This window comes from Chironomus tepperi, unplaced genomic scaffold (genome assembly GCF_022539635.2).
Source record: "Chironomus tepperi strain 1889 unplaced genomic scaffold, CSIRO-AGI_Ctep_v1 contig_74, whole genome shotgun sequence".
NCBI lineage: Eukaryota > Metazoa > Arthropoda > Insecta > Diptera > Chironomidae > Chironomus > Chironomus tepperi.
In genome coordinates this window covers 869190-891475 of record NW_027226196.1, presented here as the reverse complement: position 1 = coordinate 891475, position 22286 = coordinate 869190, and the positions used below count along the sequence as shown (strand labels likewise).

Genomic DNA, 22286 nt, shown 5'->3' with positions numbered 1-22286 from the left:
CTAGTTTTTCCTTTGATTTTTAGTTTGACATGTTGTCCTAAATTGTTTAAAAATGGACAAAATTCCTATTATAGCCTTAAAGAAACTCATTTGTTGACTATTCGACGTCTGACAACAGGATAAAGCATTTTCCTTAATAAATTCGAGTTGAACAGACTGTGATTGTTTAACACTACGTCTTCGAGTGAAACAGGTTACGATTAATCGAGTATACGTCTAGTAACAATCATGACAAATAATTGCAAGTTTCAATACACATGCAATAGCATCACTAAAGCCTCAAGCGTGTCTAGATGTTCATTACATTATTATTGTAGAAATTTCTACTCTAAATAAGCTGAAAATACTCAAAATTAGTGTGAAATCAGAATTGACTTCCTGTATAGCAATATTAACGATAAGATGCAAAATTGCCCAGATGCCCCGAAAAATGCGATTCACCACATTATGACGCTCGGATTTTGAGCTCTGCTGAAAATTATAAGATTCCCAGGTCAATCCTCAGACCCAGAGCTTGAAGTCAACTAACATTTTGTATGGAAAAGTCCACTCGAATCCATACAAAATTCAAGTCAACTTTGAGCTCAATCTTCAGACCTTTAACCCTTTCTTAACCACACCTCACTTCTAAACAAAGCCCACCCGAAAAAAACCTTATTCCTCTGCTGTTTTCAGCAATTTAATTTATTGTCACTTTGAATTGAAAACATGAAGAAAAAGAAGAATAAAAAAATTCCTTTCTCGCTCTTATCACAACAACAAAAAAAAAATAAATATATAGGAAATGTTTCGCATGTTTTTACTCAACTTCATCTGCATAGATCCTTATTGTATTCATCTCTTATTTGTTATTTATTTTATTTTATTGAACAAGAATTCAATACGTTGCTGATAACAAATGATATACAATAAAGCATAAAAGTAATATAAAAGAAAAACTAGAGATGAGTAAAATATTGAATATTCTTATTGGATGGGTAGATATGGGATGGTATATCCAGTTTTACAATAAAACATCCAAAGGGTTGCGACATTGTCATCAATATCAAGTTGAAGAAGCGACAAAGTAACACAACAAAGAAAAATTTTAATTTTCTCATAACATTTCCGTCTCATGTCATCTTGTTGATATGCCTACCTAACATACGTTCGAGTCATAGATGTGCTTAAATTGTTTACTTGTTAGTACAACAATAACGGCTTGTTTGTGTATGATATTCAAACAATAAGAGGATGGAAAGGTGAAATTTTTTTGTCCTATTAAATTAAGTGACATTCATGACAGGCAAGAAATAGGAAAGACGGCAACTCCTTTTAATGTTTTTTTATGTCTTATCTTACCAGTTTAGTTCATGTCATGTGTTGTAAACGAAGAAAATTTTCCAACTGTTGCAGAAAATTTTTCTTTTTTTTCCTCATTTTCCTCTTGTTGTTGTGTCTTTGGTGGTGTTAAAAAAATCATCCTCGATCTATCTGACATGTTGAATGTTACACAAAAAAAAAGTTTGAAGTGCCACGTATTCTATCTTACATCAAAATCTAGTATAATCATATCTTACAAGGTTACCATTTATGATGTTGTAAAAAAAAAACGAAAATTTCCCATTTGTTGAGATGTGAATTGAATAATTTTTCATTCCCACCTTCTTCAACTTCAGTCAGTCAGTTGTGTGTTTTTTTTCTTTATTTGTGCTTGTTATCCTGCTGAATGTTTTCCCATCAGACAATTCGAGTGAAAGTTTTCATTTGATTTCATTACATTTTCCTACAAACTCAATATATATGTATATACACATTAGTTCAAGGGGGTTGGATTTTTGGGATATATTTAAGATATGTGTATACCTGAGGTCGAAGTTGAATCGAATTTTAGATGTAGACAAGTCGACTTTTTCATACAAAATCCAAGCCGACATCAAGCTTTGAGATACTTATTCAAGAAAATATTACTAAGATATGTCCTTAACACAGTTACATACAGGTTTATGCCCAAAAATCCCACAGCCTTAAAAAAGTCTAAAAATCAATTCCCAAGCCCCAGGCGAAGAATTGTCTAAAAATCTAGCCCCAGAACCGTATGACTCTAGGTTGATACCAGATTTTGTTGAATCTTGAATAGTTTTTTTATCGCTAATTTTCAAAAAGAAGAAGCAAAAAGGCTTTTCATAATAAGAAGGTCACTCCATTGGAGCCTGGCGTAACCTTCCCACCATGTTGGTCCGATATTATTCTAGTCAACTAACCTGAAAAGCACACGTCGTAGAAATGGCCTAAAATCCCGCCCCAGATTAGCATGGTTCTGGCCTAAGTCCAAATTCAATTAAATCCGCCTCAGGTTATAGTCAAGCCAGCCTAAGGCCGGATTTTCGCTCATTTATACGCATTGTGCCTTCCAGGTAGTATTTTTTATGATTTAGGTTAACTTACTCACTTACTAACTGGAACCATGCTCCGACTTGGAGCCTAGGTTGCTAGAAAAGGCCTTCCATCTGACTCTATTACTGGCCGAATCACAAAGCCTGTAGAAATTCTCAGTTTTGACATCTAACTGGCATTCCTTCAAGTCAACTTAGTCTCATCCAAAATACTCATCAACTCCCAAGTTTTCCCTATTACACCCCTAATATCCACCCCCTTAAACCCACTCATCTCTCCAGTATTTTGTCTAAATAAACATATATTCTCACGCTGATGTACACTGAGTGCTTTTCACTTTTTATATTTCACATTGAATTGTGTAACATGAGACGCGCGGTGAAATTTTTTTTTGTTTCTGCTACCCGAATTGGAATAAAAAAAAGCAGAGAAACTCATACACTTCAAAATCTCATAAAACACGACGTGATGAAGTACTTTTAAATTTGTTTAGAAAACACAAAAATTTATGCTTGTTACCCCTCTACAATATATATCGTAGAATATTCGGTAGCTTGTTATTTTTTATTTTGGGGAAGTATGTGTAGGAATTATGAACTTTTGGAGATTTGTTAGACATTACGCTAAAAATTATGAATGGAAAAGTTTGTTATGAAAGGGGGGACTAATGAAAAATTAAACAGTTTTTTGTTTTGATATAGACTAGATACAAAGGGGGTATAAAGTTCATTAAATTGTTATGTCTTTGATGAGTTATGATTGTTCAGTTGGAAATTTTTTAGGGCCGTGGAAGATTTTTAAAGGAAAAATATAAATTGGAATTATTTATGGTTATTAAATTTAACCAGATTGCGAGACGTGATATAAATTTGAATTTTTGAAGGTTTACACGAGAAAAATAAGAAAATTTCAAAGCTGAACGAGTTTGTTTGAATTCGGGGCCAATTTTAATTAACCCTTAATTTTCACTTGCTCTGTAGAGCTCAAGTCATTGACCTTAATTAGCAATAATTATTGGGATCCGTAATGATATTTGAAGTTTTAATTGAGTTATGGTAATGGTGATGAGATTCTGACAAGGTTTTGATGAGAGACTTGATGTTTTTCGTGCGATTCTTACTAACTTTTGAAAATTTAGGTAAATTCTAGTTTTATGGAATGGCTTTTAAGGTAATGACGGTTTTGGCATCAACTACTTGAATGAAAAGACGCAAAAATGTAGAAATATCTTCAAATATCCTTGAAAAATGGTTAATCGTAAATAAGTACACATCTTCTGGTTTGGTTATTAGTCCTAACATTCTTTATTATCCCAGAGGGTGTACGGCTTATAAATATCCAACAACACAGACCCAGATCATCGTGTCTTTGGTACCAGGACAGATTCAACGAATTCCAGTCTCAGACCACAGTCAAGGAAGCCTGAAACAGAATTTTCAGTCATTCCTACGAACTGTGCTTTCCGAGTACACCATTTGACTTGAGCTACAATGTCCAATCTGCGACATCATTCTAAAAACTCAATAAAAATCAAATTCCTATCCAAAATATTTTGATTCTTTAAATTTTATTAATTATTCCAAGAATCAATTATACTCAATTTTCTCATATAAATTATTCAAGTCAAGAAGCCTTTCAAGACTCGTGTAAAGGAAGTTCATTTAATATGAAAAGCCACAATGTCACGCTATTAGCTCGTTAACATTCCGTCAAACTGTGATATCTGAACAATCAATTCATTAGACTATAATTAAAGGGTTGTATGGTGGTGTCAACATGATTTTCATTAATATACATAGTAATTGAAAGGCTGACAAGCTATACATTGTTGGTAATTATTGGAAAAATTATAGGATTCAATATAATGTTGAATCCTTAAAGAGCAAGTCTCATATTGGCAAATTAATGCCTCTAGGGATAAGGAGGTGCATTTTAAAGGGAATTTTGAGGGTTAACTCCCTATCTATAAGGAGAAAATGTAGGGATTTTCATGAAAAACTCCCAAAACTCCCTTAAATGTTTGCGATCCATACAGAAAATCTTCAAAATCCACCAACTTTCCCTCGATTTCCCTGCCTTTCATTTCTACCCCTTGCCTTTAAGAATATTGCAAACACTGAGACGTGATGCAGTACTGTTTCAAAAAAATATCAGAAAAAAGCGTCCCAAACCCAATAATATGCCTTCAAAACGTTAAAAAATCTCAATTTTTCCAAGATAAAAATAAAAAACTTAAAAATAAAATCATATCACCCCAAAAAAAAACGAAACATTCATGAAACGAGACAAAACATAATAAGAGAGAAAAAAGGAAAGTTTATCGTGCTGCGCCTTAAAGTTATGCAGAAACATCATTTTTCATTAAACATGAAATATCATAAAGATTTTCTTTCTCTCAGTCTTTATTCGTTCTGGAACGCTGAGTATGTGACATCAAAAATTCATATTTTAATTTTTTTTCTTGCTTGCCATTTTTATCTTCTGCTGTATTTCTTCATTGCAGAAAGTCGACATTAGCCGATAAAGTAGGAAAAACACAACACAAGAAGAAAAAAATGAAAAGAAAAACATGAAAAATGTAAATGAAAAAAATGTCCTACTGAGCTAATTTTTCATCTCTGTTTATTTCCACTCGCTTTCTATAAGCTTAACACAATTCAAGACCGAGTGACACAAATGAGGAAGGCTTTGTCTTGGAGCTTTTAGGACTATGCTAAGCTGTTTTATTGACATAAAAATTTAAAGTCGATTTGAGTTTTGTATGAAAAAGTCTACTTAAGTCGATTCAGTTTGGCGTCCAGATGGCGTTCATAAGGCTTCCATTTGATGTTAATCAGAGCTCAATATCAACTTGGGTTTGGTATGGAAACGAGTAAACTTTATTCGACTTTTTCATACAAAATTCGAGTCAATTTCAAGCTATAGTGCTTATAAAAAAGGGCTAGGGGAGCCTTTCAAGCTCCGTGCCGAATCCTTCTTTATTTCTCTACCAACCAAAAGCGTCCTCTCAACAGCAGAATAAGCAGAGATCAACACTCACGAGCACATTCATTTACTATATTTAAAGAGAGCCTTGTGTCACTCGGGAAGCAAAAAAAGCATAATTCACATTTTTTTTTTCATTCATTCATATATCTGGGTCTGCTCAATCTTTTCATGTTTTTCTAAAGCTTGTTGTGTACGCTACACACATATCTTGATGAAAAAAAAGCATTTTTTTGAGATTCCTTCCGTTTTGTTTGCACAGAAAAAATACTTTTTCGTTGTTTTTTTCTCTGTACTGTCTTTAAAGAGTAAGTCAGAATTTCCAAGAAAATACAAACAAAATTCCTTCCAAAAAAAAAGAGAATGTCTTAAAGGATTCATTCATGTAAGTTCTCAGATAAAGCATATCACGCTGTACTTTTGTTGTTATATTTTATGGGAATTTTCATGTTGTCGATATTCAATGCTGAACAGCGGCATTGTTGATTATGTAGCTTATGTGTTTGTGTGTGTATGGATAGAGACACAGAAAATTGTGATTTATTACATTTAAATTACCATATTCACCATCATTTTTCATGAGCCCGAAAAAATTTTTCATCATTTCACATGGCTTACATACATATGTGCATGCACGCCTTTAAATCATGATATGTTTTTTTCTTAATGGTGCCTTTTCTCTTAGCCTACACACATACACAAATTTTTTTTCTTATTATTCTTATGCTGTTGACTATGAGTTTTATTATTTAATTCTCATTCCTCCTTTTTTTGCCATTGACTTTGCCTGTCTTTCTGTGTCTACGTACGTTTCTATGCTACTCGAGACACAATTTTTCATTAGATTAGGCACGATGAAAAATTCACAAATGACAGACATAAAGAATAAGATCGGTCAGGATTTGTTTAATCAAATTAATCAAAATATTGACTAATGTCTTGACTAATGCTGATCACAAATTTGATTTATGTTGATATAGAATGCAGTTTGTCAACAATATATTGTTTAAGATTTTTGATTTATTTAAGGATTTAAAGCATATTTTAAACATCCATAGAATTAATGATTTTAAAGTAATATTTTAGGCACGTTTCCATCCTAAACGTACTTTTTAAAGAGAAAAAAACAATGAAATTGGCAACAGACTGTCACGGATGTTTTGAGTATATTTCCTTTCTCGAGGCAAATGACATTGCAAATGCGAATACAATTGGAAATGATTTTTTAAATAACATTTTTTGGGAAATTTGTATCTTCTTGAAATTTAATTGTAATGATATTGAGAGTTTGAAGCTTTAATAAAGGCCTTCTTGGAAGTTAGGGGTGGGTCAACGTTCATTTTGGATGTAAAGTACTGTGAAGTAATTCATCTGGTTGGTAATATTGAATTTTTAATTAAAAAACGGAAAAGCGAGCAGTTAGCATTAGAATTAGAGAGCGTTGGCTTGGTTGTTAATACAATTGGATCGGGTTAGGTACCTAATTTGGATAATGAGTGTTTTAGCCAATTGTTTAAGATATCGTTGACTTATTTGGCATCAATGTAAGATTGAGAGACGTAAACAATCGAATTTAAAGCATTCCATAGTCCTTTTTGGAATAAAAGATCGTTATTGCGGTGCCTAATAAGTGAATGGCCCCTAAAATCAACCTAAACTCTTCTATCCCTTTTCAAAAATATCAAGAAAAATCCACTCATCTCCGAGTCGAGTCGACTTTTCCATTTAAAATCCAAGTCGACTTCAAGCTCTAAAAAATCCCAATAAAAATACTAAAAATTCTTCAAAAAAAGACATAAATATTCAAACTTTTATGTATGAAGTACATTCAATGTCACGACATATCAACTAACAAGAAGACTAAAACTATTGAATATTTTATGCTATTTACGCTGTCAGTTGAGCAAATAATAAATTAACAAGTATAAAATATGATAGACAATATTTTAGGAATTATGAACAATATTTCTTCATTTTATGGAGTTATTTACCTGAATTCCCATCCATAAATTGCGTTGCTTAGTAGATTTTTCTTTGAAATTCATTTGATATATTTGATTTATTTCCCCTTCATGTCTAACATTATCGACAAATTAAAAGCAATGATTAACTAAAATTCATCAAAATAAAAGCTATAGAGCTAGTTATCAAGTATCAAAATAAGAGAAAAATCCTCTAATTAAATATTTCATTATCAACAAATGCATGAAATTGATTCAATTAAATATTGAATGTTGCTAAGTAAATTTACATCATTGTATGTGTATACATATCATATCATATCATTATATCCTATAGTGTAACATTATTCACATGAAAAACTGAGGAGCTTTAGTAATACCTTAAAATACAGCATCAGAGAGAGATTTTAATTCCCACAAATTATTTACGAAACAAATTCAACATAATTAATTAAATAGAATCATTTGAAATTAAATTAATCTTTTTCCTTCATCTTGGAGAGAGAAAACTTCAACTTGGTAAATGCCAACATAATCTCTTAAAATATTCATCAAGTTCAGGATGAATTTAATGTGATGTAGCTAGGAGGTGAGGTCTAAAATGTGGTTTTGAATTGAGTATAGCAACGGTTATTGCTGATGAAGGTCGAGTGACTTTTGATTATAAATTCAAGATTTTTAATTAAAATATGGAAGTTTTCCTTAATTTAAATTGATTTTTCCTTAATTTGTTTTGAGTTTCTTTGGTATTTTCAATTTTTATACATTAATGTAGACTAGTGATATCCAACCTGTGTGCCGCAGCTTGAATAATTCTTCCAAAATCCATGAACCTAACACCATTTGCAGTTTCAGTCTAGGTTTATCACCAAAATGTACCATGGCACCAAAAAAGGTTGAGCAACACTGACTTAGACACTGCTCTAGTTTTTCTATCAATTTCTAACCTTCTGACTATTGTCAGTAAACTTTAAAGATTGCAAATTGAGTAACTAATCAAACAAAGTTTGAAACAGATTTATAAATAACTGTAAACTTGCAATAATGTGACTGCAACACGATTGATATTGCATTGATGCAACGTAGAACGTAATTGCAACGTGTTTGTTACATAAATGACATTCTCAAGTGGAATAAGCTGCTGATGAGACAATCATATGGCTAGAAATAAACTAACTTACTTACTTACTGGAACCATGCTCTGAATTTGAGCCTAGGTTATTACAAAAAACTTTTAATATGACTCTTTTATTGCCCCGTTTACAAAGCTTGTACAAATTCTCTGTTTTGCTAGTAATAAACTAGTGATCATGTAAAGTTCCACAAATGTCAAGTCGATCAAGTCACAGATTTTTTCTTTATTTGTCGTTCATGCTACCCCGAATGAAATAGCTTGTGATTAGTAAAATCATGTCCAGCACAAGTTCAGTAGTAAAATTCACACTAAAGGTTCCCGATGCCGAGATCGAAACCGAAGCATCCCGGATAATCATCCAGGTCAACTTATCGCACCTTATTCCACTCAAGTTTACTTCAATTACGACATCAAGTCAGTCAGACCTCTCATTACACGACTGTATATTCATAACGTAGATTGCGAGAAAAGTAATTTTAGTTTTCCAAAGAATTATCCAACAGTGAGGATGAAAAAAAAAGTTAAGTTGACAATACAATAAAAATGTCAATCATATGAAAATTTTTCTTTTCACATTTCTTTGTCCCGACACATTTCGTCCCTCTGACAACGGCAGAAGCATCTCGCATTTTAAATGAGATTTTCTTTTTTTTTCAGTTCTATATCTTCATGAAGAAGGTCAATTAATCATAATTTTTTGTTCGTTTACCATTTCGAGGGTAAAAATTGGTCCATAAAACTTTTATTTAATGTCTTAAACCTTAATCAAAACATCATCTCAAAGTATAATAAATCGGAATTAAATTCCAAAAAAAAAAAAAAGTTTAGTTTTTTATTTCCTCGTTCGTTAGCTCGCTCTGTCTGTTGTATATCCGCCATGCAAGGACACTCTCGACGAGAAATTTTTTTTTTCACTTCTTTTTAATGCTGTAATCGAATAGAAAAAGTTTTATGTTCTAATGAGAGACGGAGGAAAATAATATTTATTTTTTGGTACACTCATAAATATCAACACTGTCATTTTGTGTTTTCCATGAGAAAAGAGAAAGTTTTTCTCACAAAAAATTATTTTTTTTCCTTTCTTTTTTCCCATAACAGACATAAATTTTGTTTTTCTTTTTAATGCATTTTCGCTAAATGAAAATTGAAAGGTTTTTTTTTTTGCTATAGTTTATGTATTGAGGTGGCTTAAGCTGACTAGATCTTAATTTTAGGTGACATTTTGAAACATTTAAGCTATTCTCTGTAGTTTTGTGTAATTCGTTTTAATTGAAACCATTTGGAATTGTAAATAGAGGTCCCCATTTTCTCATCGTTTTTACCAATGTAACCAAAATGTTCCATATGTATTACATTAAAGTTCCTAAGGAATATCATTATAATTTATATGGAACATTTTGTTTGCATGAATTGGTTTGTCAACCTAAACCTCTGTTAGTTTCTTACCTATCTCAAAATTATTCTCTTACACTCATAGAAAAAAAGTTAATAACTTTTACTAAAAATGTATGAAAATTTTTAATAAAAGTTAATAAATATACATCTTACTAACTTTTATTAAAATTTAATAAAAATTATTAAAAAAATTTTGTTGTCATAAAATTTTAATAACTTTTTTACTAAATTTTAATAATAAGTTAGTAAGATGTATTTTTATTAATTTTTATTAAATTTGTTCGAAAGTTTTAGTAAAAAATTAGTAAAATTTTGTAAGAAAGTTTTCCAAAAAAAAAATGCTGCTTACTGTGGTTTGCAAACATTAGTGAGCTTTTGGGGTCATAACTGAGATCAGTTCTCATGGTTCATGAAAGAAGGGAACATTTGACACCATATGTGTCGCATAAGGGAATTAACATTTTATATGACTTTATATGGGAATTATCATCATACTTGTAACAGTCATTTCTGCATAGGTTTATGAAGTATATAAAAGTATTGAAACCTTACGAATTTTGTATTTTCTGATAAGAAACCTATAACAGCACAAAATGCTGAAAAACTTTAGTAACTTTTATTAAATTTTAATAAAAGTTTTTTAAAATTTAATAATTTTTTTTAAAATTTTAATAAAACTTTTTAAAATTTAGCAATTTTTTACTAAAACCTTTATCAATAACGTTTTAATAACAAATTATTAAATTTTTTTCTAAGAGTGTACTTATTAACTCTTAATGTCCACATTCTTCCTCATTTTGCTGGAAGTACAGTTCAATTGTGATCCATAGTTTCTCTAAGTTGTCCTCAAAAGCTCTGTAAACTGCTTGAAAATGAAAACATAGCTTAGAATACTCAAACACATTAGCTGTAGGCCGATGTAACACTAACTTAGTCCAAATTTGATAAATTTCTATTTCAGACCAATACCAAACTGATTCCGAGCCAGATTTTTTGTCCTTTCTACCCCATGTGCTTTCTAGGCTTGTATCTTACTAGTCAATTGATCGTAGACATCATTTGCTCTGTGGGATACCAAAAGAACCCAATCTATTCAACTAATCCGTCAAAATACTTTAATCGTGAGCTTCATTGTAAAGCTATCTAGGTAACCAAGCCATTGCTTCTCAAACCTTGCTCTTCGACATTATTGTGTCATAAGTCTGTTCAATATTTTGAGTTATAACTCGTTTAAGACAATTTGAAGTCCAGTTAATGAGAAATTCTAACTTACTTGTGTCTACTCAGGATAACTAAACACATGGTCTATTAATCACAGCTTGGTCCACTCGAATACAGACTAAAGACATATCAACACTGATAGAATATCAGTATATTTATGCTAGTCTATAAACTCAACTATTTATGCTTTTCATAACCTTCATTCCAACAATATCTTCCCCTAAAATTTATTGAACCACAATATTTTCAACCTTCCTCCAAAATTAAATCTCATAAATTTCATCTAATCTACTATCTCAAAATGTTTATTTGTGTCAAAAACTTTTTTCCCACATCAATTTTCATTAATCCTCCATTCTATAATGCGCCATACATTCTCGCTGCATAATATATTGACAAACTTAAACCAATTTAAATTGTTGTCGAAATAGAAAAAGTTTCGTTTACTTTTTTTTGTTCCATTTTCTTCCAACTCGAAATTATTTATTTGTAATTTTCTTCCACATCCTCAATACATTTTGCTTTAGCAAACAATCGATTGGCTTTATCAATGTATTGAGTATAAAGCGATTGCAAAACCGTCAAACTGACTGTCATTATTAAGCTTTTATTTCCCTCCTTCCCTTTATCATAACAAGAATGAATTATGAAAAAGTTTGTTCTTGAAATCTCTAAAGTATTCAACGAGAATGTACAACAATAACTAGGTTGATGAAAGTTTTATTCCATTCTTCTCGCTGGATTTTTTTTGTTGAGGTTTTGAGCAAGTTTAGAGTAAAGGGCGTAGTAAGGAGACTTGAGCTGGGTTAATAGTCTTGAATGAACTTAGAGGTGTACAGATCGGGTCAAATTGAAATGTACCCACCACGGCGACGAGGTGTCCTTTTGGCAAATTTGGTTGTTTCCGGCAAGTGACTGTCATTTGGTTCTAAGCAGTGCTCAAAGTCGACTAAGGTTTTGTATGGAAAAATCGACTTGAGTCGACGCAACTTCATACTAAATTCAAGTTAATTATGAGCTCTGCTTGATTATAAGTGCTATTTCGTCACTATAGCAGCAAACTTTCAATATCCGATCAAACATGCCAAACCAGAATAGCTCAAGTTAGTTAATTGATCCAAAATTCAGAACCAAACAGGAGTGACGATGACATGAAGCTGGATTTAAACCGAATCTGCTTTGTAGTCATATTAATGCTGGCCCGTTCCGGATTTCTGACCAAAATCCAGCCCCAAGCAGGTTTGACTCTGGCATGGTATCGATTTTAAATTGAACCCACATCAAGTCGGAATCACGTCGATTTGAACCTGATTTTTAATATTATGCCAATTTTGAAGTTGGTTCTCCAAAAATCCCTCAATTTCAGTGACCAACTGACCACCCCCTTCCTCCTCCACTGCTTATCGGCACAATCCTTCTTCTCGTACCTAACTTCAAATTGTGGTAATTGAATGTAGATATAAATCAGAACGAAAAAGTAAAAGAAGCAAAAATTCTTTCATGACCATAGACAATTTTCACGATTGTGAAAAACTTTTTCCATCCTTTTTTGTGTTGTGACAAGTTTTAATTAAATTAAGAAAATTTTGTCCTTCCTTTGGAAAAATTCTTTTTAATAATTAATTTTTTGAAATTCTTTACAATTCTTCTTTCTGTCGATCTGTGTCATGGAGATCATGATGTTAATTGAAACTTTTTGATTGAAATTGGAATTCGATAAATTTTGATTGATTTGTAATTTTTCCCTTCTTTTTTTGTATAAAGTCATTGAATGAACAAGACAGGAAATTAAGAAAGTTACTATTTAAGAAGATGAATCGTTGCCATGAGGCTTGAAATTTGTTCCTTAGAAACCCATAAATATTTTCCCAAAGCTCTAAGGATTCTTGAAAGACATTGAGAATGTCTTCTACGTGCCTCATTGCGGTTAAATTTATTTTGTCACCTAATTCGATGAAATTAGATGAAGCTTGATAGGCTTGAACATCTTATCTTTAACATCTTTTGATGATAATGAATCACAGTAAATCCAGATTTGTGATAAGGCTTTTGATGTTAATGCTTTTTTATGTCATACGGTGGTAAAGATTAATGAGAAATCGACGGAGATAACGACTGTGTGCTAAGTTTTAATGTAGTAAAAGCTGTTTATGTTGTGATGCGGCACGTATAATGTCTAGCATGATATAAGAGCTACTTTCATTAGTAGCTAGAAAGCATTAACATCACAGAAAGTTTGAAATCTTTTGATGTAGATATTTAAATCATTTTATGGCAATGAGAGCTTCAGAGCCTCAATGCTGCTGTATTACAGGACTTTAGTAATCAAAAATTAATTGCTGTAGCCATGTTTTTAAGTGGAACTTACCTAAAAGACACACGTGAGCAGAAATAGCCGTAAAAACATCCCTAAACCAACTTTATTTGAGGTAGAATTTCATCAAATCTGGCCTAAGATCTTGCTAGGACTAGAGTTACACTGACTTATGACTGCATTTTTGGCCATTTGAGGGTTCTTCCGGATCCGTCACTAACTTTGTCCATGTTCTCTCTAATCTAAGGACTGATTCATTAAAATCCGGCTTCAGACCTGACTTACGTCGATCTGGGGCGTCTATGATAGTGTTTAAGCTTTGAAATAACTTAGTCCGGTTAATGCACATTGACCTAAGCGATACAATGCTGTAAACTGCATTTTCTGCTTAAAAAATGAATGGGTATCAGCCATCATGGTTTTTTCAAGGTAAATTCGCGTCTTACCGTTAATATGTTGTCGTTGAGGGAACATAGGTTGTGATCTCCGAGTGAAGTTTTGATGACAATTTCGAATGTGTGCCGATCGGGTATGAATTTACCCAAATCATCTTAAAAAATCATACACTAAACTTAAAAGGATTCTTACTGATCAATAGAACTCTCAAAACATCATGAATAAAAATTTAAATGCAAATAAATTTACGCAAAAAATAACAACTGAAAGCACAGACAACGCGCAAACAGCCACCACCATTACTACAATCCCTTATAAGCACTCTCATAAATATCTCTTGCCATTTCTTCTCTTCCTTTTTTTTGTTCGCAAGCTGTCAATTCTACGCGTCGTCAATATTACAAAAGCTGTTTGTTGATCAAATATTTTGTAACAAAATTCAATTTCCAAAAAAATTGAATTTGTTACCTCAATTTGAAAATTTCTTTCTTTTTCTTTCCACATTCTAGAATATCATTGAAAATGTTCTGAAACTCTACCATGAAAACGAGAGACGATAAAATGTTTAAACAATGGGGACTGTACAGATTCTCAATGTACATTATTATTTCATCGGTGAAATAATCAAATTGATGTTGAGTAAAAGTCAATAAAAATCAAGAAAAAAATAAGATATAAAGGAACAAAAAGGAATTCAAATAAAAAAATAATTTTTTTTTTGTGTGTCAGTGTAAATAAAAAAAGTCGTCAAAATTTTTGTGATTGTGGAGAATCGAGTGTGGTTACCAGAGGAAGCGGTGAAAATGCACGGTTATCCGGTGATGCAAGTCGTTCAATACAGCGTGCCAACATGCACATGGGGACCACCGCCTCCTGATCTGCTTAGACCACCTCCAGTTTCAGTTGGTGAGCATTTCATTAAAAATTATTTTAATGAAATTTGATTTTTTTTTTGTTTCAATTCCAATTTTATAATTTTCAATTAAAATGAGCAAAAAACTATAGAAAAACAATAATTGTAGAGTATAGCAGCAAAGCATGTTTTAGACTTGTCGATGCTAAATGAATATATTTTTTTTGTGCCAAAAAATTAATCGAACGATGCCACATTAATTTTATTCTTCTACACACCATTCAAATGACACAGATATTTTGAATATAGCACTTGGGCAGTGTTGATCAAACTGCTTCCTGTGATGTCGGGCATTTAGATTTCTAATAGAAAGGCAATGCCTTTTTCAAAGGCAATCCATATCAGCACTGATTTCTATTTTAAATTAAAATTTTGATTTGAAATATTAAATCTCAAATTTGATCTAAAATTAAATAAATTTTGTTATGTAAAGAAAGCAAAAACTTTTAGGCTGGAGCAGTAGATTCATGCTGGATCAATAAGTACATTCCGTTCATTACTACCCCACCTCCCCCCATGACTAACCCTTTCTTTCGAGTCCTGAAATAGTTGGCTAGCCCAAATAGCCCAAGTTGGTGAATCGATTCATAATCCTACACCAGATAGGCGTGACTCTGACATGGTGCCTGATTCAAATCGAATTTGGAATCAAGCCAGAGTCTTGTGAGCCTGGAGCCAGATTTTTGATCGATTAACCTAAATGGGCTAATAAGATAAAGAAGACACTACACATTTTTGTAGTCTTAGAGAATATTTTAGGGGCAGAATTAGGCTTTATCTTGAGATAAAGCCTTAAATATCCATTACCTCCCTCTTTATTGATACCATTTGAGCTCTTTGTATCATATTCTGCATCGTTTTTGACATTTAACCCAAAATATTCTCAAATTTTCCGAAAAATAGTCGGCCAATTAAGGAAAATTGACCACTGACCCTAATCTACCCATTAAAATGCTTCCACACTTGAACACCCAAAACTCCAATCATACTTTAAATTGAGTAGAACTGCACTATTAAATTTCAGCCATAAAACAAGCACAGACAAAGTTTTTCAATTTAAAACAGCACAAAAAATAATTTTTTTTAATATTAAATTTTCCTGCTGCTCAACTGCCGTTAAAAAACTATATTTTTTTGTATGTCCAAGAGAGAAAATGTGATGCAATCTCAAATAGTCGAGGGAAATAATTATCGAATATCTTCAATTAAATCTCTTGAAAAAAATCTCATCTTGCTTCTTTTTTTTAATAATATTGCATGACATAAAAAGTCTCATTTTTGTGTGCCAAATGGATATTAATTGAGTTTCACATGAATAAATAATGACACGTAATTAAATGCCTATAATAATATGTCCCATAAAACTCACCCAAAAGAGAATTTTAATATGGCAAATTTTCCAAAACGAAGCATCTCTATGGACATATTAAAATCTCAATTTAGTTTTATTTTTTTTTTTGTTGCTGTACATGAAAATTTATTTGAAAATCCTTATAGATTTTACATAATGCTAATGGCTGAGTGAGGTAGAAGGGATGGGAGGGATAAGGAAAATGGTCTATTTATTATTTATTGCCAACATGGGACGACAAAGTCGAGAGAGAAAGTTTTTTTTTATTACAAGAAGCCTTCTGTGCGTATTTTTTTGTGTGTGTGTGTGACTTTAGGCAACTCTCAATAATTTTTCCTGCCTAAAAAAAAAGATTGTCATATCTACATAGAGTCAGTGGTGGGCAACCTTTAATATGCAATGGCACACCTTCATGGTGATAACTGCGGCTTTTTACTTAGTTAAGGAAGGCGCATGAGGGCCAATTGCTACATTTAGAGTTAGTCGAAAGCTGGATCTGTCTTTAGAAGCTGGATCTGTCATTAGAAGCTAGATCTGTCTTTAGAAACTGGATCTGTCTTTAGAAGCTGGATCTGTCTTTAGAAGCTGGATCTGTCTTTAGAAGATAGATCAGTCTTTAGAAGCTGGATCTGTCTTTAGAAGCTTTAACTGTCTTTAGAAGCTGGATCTGTCTTTAGAAGCTGCATCTGTCTTTAGAAGCTGGATCTGTCTTCAGAAGCTGGATCTGTCTTTAGAAGCTGGATCTGGCTTTAGAAGCTGGATCTGTCTTTAGAAGCTGGATCTGTCTTTAGAAGATAGATCAGTATTTAGAAGCTGGATCTGTCTTTAGAAGCTGGAACTGTCTTTAGAAGCTGGATCTGTCTCCTTGGCGGTAAACGTCGACCGAAACCATGACAGACAAAGAGTATGCTTTCGAGAACAAGCTCACCTTAAATATACTAGATGAGCATGCTTGAGAGTGTTGCTCATACCTTACTCTACTTATTAGAGCATGCTCTTTGCATTCTAGGGATACAGCACACGACATACGATTCATGGCATTTCCAAAGTTCAATGAATCGCATCACACAGATTCCTCACCACTGACATAGACGTATACTTTTTTTTTGGATAATATTTTAAATATCCCATAGCGTAGGACAGACAACAAGCATTTTCTCCTTCGTCATCATTTAGCAAACGAATTAAAAAGTCATAAAAATAAATTTTCATGTACAAGAACGCACAAGCATTCATAGATAGACATAGACATGTTCAGTAAAGTTATTCGAATGTGAAAACATAAGTTGCTGGGATGTTCATAGTCCAACATACAGCACAAAAAATATGATTTTTTTTGTGTGGATGTATGATCATAGGCTTTTTAGGATTCGAAATAATTGTAGTCTACTAGTTTTTGCGGTAGATACATTGAAATTAAACTTTATAGACACAAAAAAGAGAGACTATGTTGTTTAGTGGACGACAACTTAAATATACAGACGTAGATGTTCATGTTTTTAATATTAACAAGTAAAATGATGATGGAAAAATTAGATTTTTTGGAACTGTTGGAAGTACTTTGGGCTTGAAGTGTTTGAAAGCGTCTTTATGTTGCATGAGCAATTAAGTACTTTGAGGAATTTGTTCTGCAAATTGAAGAAGTACTTCAGTGTTTAAGTATAATTCAGGCAAATGAAGGCATTGAGATGCTTGCTGTAGTATCAATTTATGGATTTTGTGTTTAATGAGGCAGGTGCTTTAGGTATTAAGGTACATTGAGCATATTGCTTTAGGTATAGGTATAGCTCGAGGGTACATTTGAAACTGTCTTTAAGGTTGAAAACTCATCATGAACGTAGTGTGTTCAGATTCAATTTAGGAACCAATAAAATTCTCATTTATGCTTCAAATCAGCGATGGGCAACCTTTTGGTACTTGGCACACTTTCCAAATCGACACAAGCTTTTCATGGCATCCAAATAGTGGCCACATGACATCCAAGTGACAATTATGGCAGATAACATGAGATTTGTCACTTGGACACCATATGGCAAGCACTAACTGCCAAGAATAATTTGTGTCGATCAGGCTGGACCTTAGAATTTCTTGTGGCACAAAAATTAATTGAGTATTTTTAAATTGAAGCACCTGTGAATACCGCGGCACATAGATTGCCAGAGGTGGCTCTGCTCTTGATAGCTTCTAGTATCACATCCTACCTAGTCATTCAAATCCTCTTAAACTACGATTGATTTCCATGAAATCTTCCTCCTTTTCTCCTTACTAAACATCTCAATATTCCGACAAAAAAATCACTTCAGCATCAGTTCCAAGAAAATCAGGCTTGAAATAAAAATCAGATGATTTTCTCCGAATCAAGAATGAATAGCTATTTATATATGAATGCTACACAGTTGTAGAATTAAAACCTGGATATTATTCACATTACACATCCGTACATACGTAGATATATGCATACACACCATAATAACAAAACCTTAGTGCTTTGGCTGAAAATGTCTCACTCTTTGCGGTACAGCAAGCACAGAAATGGATAGAAAAGTTTTATGGTGAATGAGCAGGATAGTCTATTGGTGGATACAAAATATATATATGCATTAACAAAAAGCAATGAGGACAGGTAGCTGTGCTACGTACGAACCGATTTATCTTCTTCGTCGCAATATTTTATGTCGTGTGCCTTACCGTATCAATGAAATCGATATCGTTGAGTAAATTCACAGATTATTTATTATCTGACTTTATATCGTTCAGTACTTGATAAAGATAATGCAATTAATCAATTTAAATAAATTTATGGATTAATATTTTAAATGGTTCTCTTTTGGAAACAAAAACACATTTTATATTGGACGAATGCGATAGTTGTGGATGAGAAAATTCAGAGTTGGGAGATTAGGTTTCTGTTGCAAGTTGCTGTTGCGATCGTTCATATGTTCTGCTCCTTGACTGAGGCGAACGTAGACTCATTGCCGTCTAGAGCCCGCTCTATCCTTCGAGAACTTCCTCGAAATCTTTTCCATCCTGTTGCAAGTTATGGCTGAAGTGTAAAGTTGAGCATCTGCTGTGTGGGAAATCTGGGACTTGTTCTCAAATGTTCATAGAAAGAATCTGTTGACAGAGACAGTATTGCAATTGGTTTTGGAATTTGCAAGCGGAATCCAGCGACAGGGTCAGTTTCAAGGGACATATTAGGGAGACCGTGGATCTCAAATGACCTGAATGGCTAGCGAAGTAAAAGATGTAGTTTTAGAGTGTATCGTCTGTTATTCATATCAATGATGCCTTTTATTAACGGTTCGAGTATTGAGTAAGCTTCAATTTCAGATATTCATCTCCAAATTGTAGTTATAGGCTCTTATCTCGGACATACCGGGTTTAAATAGCATAAACGAGAGTCCTTTTGCCAAGTAATCGGAAATGCAACGTCATGACCCAAATGAAACGCACTAGCTTGTAGACAATACATCAATTTACTGACCTTAACTTCCAACCTCAATCCCAACTCTGTAAACGACACACACAAAAGCAAACAAAGTCATGGAACCATTTTTATGAGTCAATTATTTATCTTACATTTTATACAATATTTATCTTTGTCTGTAGATCAAGTTTTTTGTCTGCAAAAAAAATGGATAATTTATTGCTAAAAATTTATTCTCATGGAAAAAATTGTAAAACTTTTCATTTTTTTTGTGTGTGGTTTACATGAAAATATAAAATGCAAGCATCATGTATGGTTAAATGCAATCCAATTAAGAGCAATTTTCTTGATGATTTACAGAACTTTTGCCTCAAAAAAATAAAAAGAGACCATTGATGGATTGTGAAAAGGATGAACAGCATGTCAATGATTTTTGAATGAAAACTTTTTATATGTGGTGAAAGGTTTACTGCTTGTTCATTGGTAATTATGGAAAAGGTTTTTTTTTTTTGTATGGAAGTGAAAAGTTTGAATGTCAAAAGTTTGTTAGGAAAGTGATCGTGTGGGAATATGTAGCTTAGTCATGAATTTTGATGGGATATAAGAAGTGGATTTTGACAATTCTTGGTATGAATTGTGAATTGAAATGAATGCAAATAAGCATGAGGAAGGGATGATGTGGCAAATTTACGTTAAAGTATTAGAAACTTTCAATCAGGGACAAATAAGAGTTTGGGAGCAGATGTCTAGAATATTAATAAAACTGAATCAAACAACATGCAAAGGAAAACACAAAGGCACTGCTTTTTTCTAATTTTTAATTCCTGCTTTAAGTTCATTTTGAAAATTAGATCAATATTTGTTAAAAACAAAACTCAAACTTTAGCAGCAATTTATTCAAATTAAATTTTTCAAAGTGAAACTTTCAAAGCCTTCAGCGAAATATTCAAATATTCGAAAAATCTCAACTAAGGAACTTTAATCAAGCGTAGAAAATTTCAAATATTAGCAAAATCTTTAATATTTTAAATAAATCTTTAAAATTTAGTTAAGATTTCTTCAATTTTTTTATTTTTATTTGCTAGAAAATTAGTCAAGGACTGTTCATATATTATGTCACTCTCGTTGGGGACAGTTTCGAGATTTTGTCAAACAATCAAAATTTTATTTTCATAGAGATATTGTTAAAGTTCAAAAAGTTGATTTTTGCGTTACATAATGAGATAACGGCCTTCACGATAAATCTCCAAATTTAGAGTTTTAATTAACAAAACAGCCCCCAAAAATTGACTGTTCATAAAAATTGATTTGTTCATTAATTAGAGGAATTCTTAAAAAATGTTGAAAATTCTCTGTTATTTTTTTTTTATTTTACAAACTGACGGGCTTGTTGAACATTACTAAGAAAAACCTGTTCAGAAATATTTCCAAAAAAATTACCCCCGAAAACTTTTTTTGTGTTAATTAAAAACCAACATTTTCATTTCCTCGAAAATTATTAATAATGTCAAAAATCTCCCCTAAATAACTCCGTTAAGCAAGCACAAGTTACAAGTCTTGTAATAATTAAATTTCATAAAACAAGATAATTTTTTTCTCCCCTTCAAAACTTCTTATATTTACGTGACATGTCCGTAACTATCTACGTATTTATCTTCTCTCGAAATATCTGCAATGCACTCATTTCGGAGTTCCTACACAATTTCACTCTGAATAATTACAATCTCGATTTTTATTTTCCAACTCTACGAGAAAATAAGTTTTTGTGCTGCACATTTTTACTCACAAATTAAACTTAATTTACTCGATAGACCAACTACTCGAAAAATTCAAAAAGTTTTTTTTTTTATTCTTCTTTGGTTGAAGAAACTTTATTTTTTTTATAGACAAAGTTTGTTCTCCTCTCTCACCGAGTTTCTTGTAATTTTCTGTATCAATGGGAGTGCTGTCCAAACTGTGTGTTGCGGCACAACTTGCCTGAGCGACACATTAATGAATAAACCTCTGCCAAGGAGCTTTAAAGGCTCTATTTCAACAACAAATGGAAACCACTTCCATTTGGCGTCCATGTGGCTGTCTAAAGGAAGCGACTTCCATTTGGACGCTATATGGACGTCAAACGGAGTTGGTATGAGGTTCATGACATTTCAGTGACAAACTACCGAGTGGCATAAGAAGAAGGTTCTGCTACAGAGCTTGTAAGACTCCAAGAACGCTCAAAACCTCCATGACGGAGCCTTAAATGCTCCATGGAAGTCTCCTTGGCTTTTAAGACACCGCCATGGAGGGTTTTAAGCAAAGAAGGCCAAGAACAAACCCAATAAGGCTTCAATAGAGGTTTAAGGCTTTCTTGGAACCCTAAAAGCTTCGTAACGGAGCCGACTTCATTTGTGTCTGTCATGGAGCTACCAAATGGAGCTCTTAATTCTCTTAAAGCCATACTCATTTGTGTCACTCGGCAAAGTGTCGCCAAAACATCATGAAACGCATGCTTTGTGCTTTTTCAGTCATGGCTTACCACCAACGTGTACCATACCACAAAAACAGTTTCCCAACACTGATCCATGCTGCTCTTATTTTGCGTAAACTTTAATACTAACTTGAATTCTTTCTTCTTATTTATCTTTGCAGTTCCCCATCCACCAGGCGTGCGAAAATATGTAATTTGGTGTCTAATATGCGGCGGAATACTATGCTTAATAGGAGTCATGTTTCTTGCTGTGTACTTCCTACTACGATCATACACAAGCACCGTTGGATATTTTGAGACCGTTCCGCCATTTGTACCAGCCACTTTGGTAAGTCCTTGAAA

At 32.7% G+C, this 22286-nt stretch overlaps 1 protein-coding gene across 3 annotated transcripts in view; it reads left to right on the top strand.

The window, feature by feature from the left end:
• Positions 1 to 22286, top strand: part of LOC139085616 (putative uncharacterized protein DDB_G0286901) — a 197964-nt gene that overhangs the window by 106868 nt on the left and 68810 nt on the right. For 2 of the 3 annotated variants that reach the window (XM_070633706.1, XM_070633707.1), the window contains one exon: positions 22106 to 22272. In XM_070633706.1, the coding sequence (XP_070489807.1) occupies positions 22106 to 22272 (167 nt within the window). Of the gene's footprint in view, positions 1 to 14292; positions 14690 to 22105; positions 22273 to 22286 lie in introns of all 3 variants that reach the window. The other variant, XM_070633708.1, reaches the window with a different exon arrangement.